Source organism: Lolium perenne, chromosome 7, assembly GCF_019359855.2.
Source record: "Lolium perenne isolate Kyuss_39 chromosome 7, Kyuss_2.0, whole genome shotgun sequence".
Classification (NCBI taxonomy): domain Eukaryota; kingdom Viridiplantae; phylum Streptophyta; class Magnoliopsida; order Poales; family Poaceae; genus Lolium; species Lolium perenne.
The window spans coordinates 35,576,354-35,579,637 of NC_067250.2; the positions used below are offsets into that span (position 1 = coordinate 35,576,354).

Below are 3,284 nucleotides of genomic sequence, written 5' to 3' on the forward strand. Positions count from 1 at the left end.
GTATATTTAAATATTTATTGGTTAAATAGGGAGCCGAATGACCTGTAAAGAGGGCCATGCTTCATAGTTACAGGACATGACTCTAAAGGTGGCGAAGTCATTACTTTTCCTATCGAAATGGGAAGTATAGAAGAGATGCATACGGCCTTTATTTATTTCATTTATTCAACAAAGGCTGGCAAAAAACCTTACAATAATCATACAATCTGAAGCTATCGAACAAGGTGATGAAAAACCACCAACTAACACAATGGTAGAGGATAAACCACGGCCTTATGCCCTGCCACAACCATCGTCGGCTCCCGGCAAAACTCTAGGTATAGCGTCTCATGCGCACTCTCCGGCAGTCGCCTCCACCATATTCCGCCGACCATCTGCATTGTTTAGATAGAAGCGAGGACCCTCACCACGCTGACAAGATAGCTCCACCATCCTGCACACATCTATCATCATGCGTCCGACACCTAGACCTCACCGGGCCAAGCTATCGAGAATCGTCGTCGCCAATGTGGTAGATGCAACACTCTTCCAACCCCTCCAACCAGCACGTGTTCAAAAATGATGTCTCCACGAGGGTGAATGACACCGAAGTGCTATCATCATCCGATTCGGGAGACTCAGATCTAGGATTTCCTAGAGGGACATTGTGTGCATGTGTTTTGTGTGGCTTGTTCCTGAAATCATGACATGCCGCTTTTGTTCTAATGACTCCGTAAAATTAAAAGCAGATATTTAGCCTAAGTGGATCTTCCTGCCCATATGCTCCCTAGGAGTGGCACGTCAAATGATTTTTTGATCATTTAGTGCCATCTTACGAAAACAATCGAGTATAGGACAATGACATACTGTAAGGGGCCTAAGGATTAGTTAAAAATTAACGTTTTTTTAAGTTTGATCAAGTTTATACATAAAATATAAACATTTACATTACTGAATTAACATTAATAGATTCACAATAAAATAGAGTATAATTTCTTAATATGTTCATTCGATATTGTAGATGTAAATATATTTTTTCTAAATATTTAATCAAAGTTAGTAAAGTTTGACTTTTGACCAATCTTTGACGCCTTACATTTTGGGATGGAGAGGGTACCAATTAGAGCACTAACAAATCTATCACCTATATTTTTTTTTATCTCCATATTACTTCTATAAATAAGGTCAATGAATATAATATTTTACCTAGGTTTACAATTTGATTATCACAAGCACATTTGTACATTTTTTTCATTAAGAAGGGATATAACTACAAGAATTTAAAGTGGCAGTGAAAGATATTACCAGAAAAGGGTTAATCACTACTTTGTCAGCCAAGAAGCACAAGGAAAAAAATAACGAAGTAAATAGGAGCAATATTGATCTACATCGCCCTGGAGTTGACACCACAGTATGCTTTTTCACGTGAAGTCACGCAGCATAATCATCAGACGTACGTGTTGGGCGGGTACATATCGACGCAATCCACCCACGGGTTGCAGCTCCTGTTTTCCGGTCCCGGCGCCGCGGCGGCGGGCGACACCGCTGGCACGTCGCGGAGCGCGCGCCACACCGCGCTGTTGCACTTGAATCCGGAGCCGAAGCCGATCTGCCACACGCGATCGCCGCGCTTCACCCGGCCCTTGGCTTCGGCGTAGGCGAGCTCGTACCACAGCGAGCTGCTGCTGGTGTTGCCGAACCGATGCAGCGCGCACCTGCTCGGCTCCATGTCCTCGTCCTCCAGGCTCAGGCTGCGCTGCACCTGCTCCAGCACGGCGCGGCCGCCGGCGTGCACGCAGAAGTGCTCGAACGCGCGCCGGAAGTCCGGGATGTATGGGCGCACGCCCCTGGCGCGGAAGACGCGGCGCATTACCAGGGCCTTGAGGAACTTGAGCAGCTCGGTGATGGGGAGGACCAGGGGACCTAGCGTGGTCATGTTGGTCGTGAGCGCGTCTTCGGCCACAGCCATGAGCCCCTTCGCCAGCGATACGCCGACCTTGCCACCCTCGTCCTCTCGCTGGTACACGCAGTTGAAACCCTCGTCCGTGCCGCCCTTGTGCGTCCGCACAGTGTGGAGCAGGCGGTACTTGGCGCGGCCGGCGTCGGCGCGCCGGTTCGAGAGCAGGGCCGCGGCGCCGCCCATGCGGAAGATGCAGTTGGAGAGCAGCATGGACTTGTCGTTACCGAAGTACCAGTTGAGGGTGATGTTCTCGGTGCTGAGGACCACGGCGTACGAGTTGGGGTGCGCCTGGAGCATGTCCTTGGCGAGGTCAATGGCGATCAGGCCGGCGCTGCACCCCATGCCGCCGAGGTTGAACGACTTGATGTCCTCGCGCATCTTGTAATAGTTGACGATCATGGACGCCAGCGACGGCGTCGGATTGAATAGACTGCAGTTTACGACGAGGATGCCCACGTCGCGGCGCGGGTTGATACCGGTGGACGCGAAGAGAGCGTCCAGGCATCCGAACATTACCGCTTCGGCCTCCAGCCGCGCCTGGAGCATGTTCAGCCTAGGCGGCCGCGCCCGGACGCCGGTTGGCAGGTACGTCTCGTCTCCGAGGGCGGAGCGGCTCGTGATCCTGGTCTGGAAAGCCAGCGTCTCGTCGTTGAAGCACCCGGTGCTCTTGGTCATCTCCAGGAAGGCCTTCTTGGAGATCTTGTGCTCGTCCTCCGGCTTGTAGCACGCGAACTCCACGAGGTACACCGGGCGTGGCCGCTTGAGGTAGTACACCGTGAGGAGGACCATGGCGCTGCCGAGCCACGCGACGCAGGTGAGCATGTCCATTGAGTAGTGGATGACGTCGAGGCGGACGAGTGAGTAGGCGGCCGACGCGAGCACCGGCACGGACATTATCGGCAGGTACAACTTGAGGCTGCCGGCGTGGCGGATCCCCAGCTTGACGTACTTGAGGTTGACGGAGCGGGAGAAGTCCGGGAGGCGGCGACGGATCCTGACGATGATGCTTGGCGACCGCTCGGTGCCCTGAGCCGCGTCAACGCGGAAGGACATCTCGGCCGTGAGGCGCTCCCGCTCTATGACAGCCGCCGGCGCAGACTCCATGGATCTAAGCTCTCCTGCGGTGGAAACAAACTTGTGGCATATATGCAGGACGGGTGGTGAAACTTATAATAGGCGTCCAAACTACGAACCATAGACGGAAGTTTCATCCCGATTCGAATTCCATATCGGTGTACTGACCGATCGACCACACGACTTGAGACGGAACTGAACCATATACGTACGCACAGTTCGGCGCGTATCCAAAGTCCTATACGAGACATTGAGACAACCATGACCTGCA

General features: G+C 52.5%; 1 protein-coding gene across 1 annotated transcript; it reads right to left on the reverse strand.

The window, feature by feature from the left end:
• Positions 1 to 1,426: 1,426 nt before the first annotated feature.
• LOC127313464 (3-ketoacyl-CoA synthase 1-like) lies at positions 1,427 to 3,043 on the reverse strand. The gene has a single exon (XM_051343968.1). It carries the CDS (start codon positions 3,041 to 3,043, stop codon positions 1,427 to 1,429), a length of 1,617 nt encoding a protein of 538 aa, XP_051199928.1.
• Between the last annotated feature and the right edge of the window lie 241 nt (positions 3,044 to 3,284).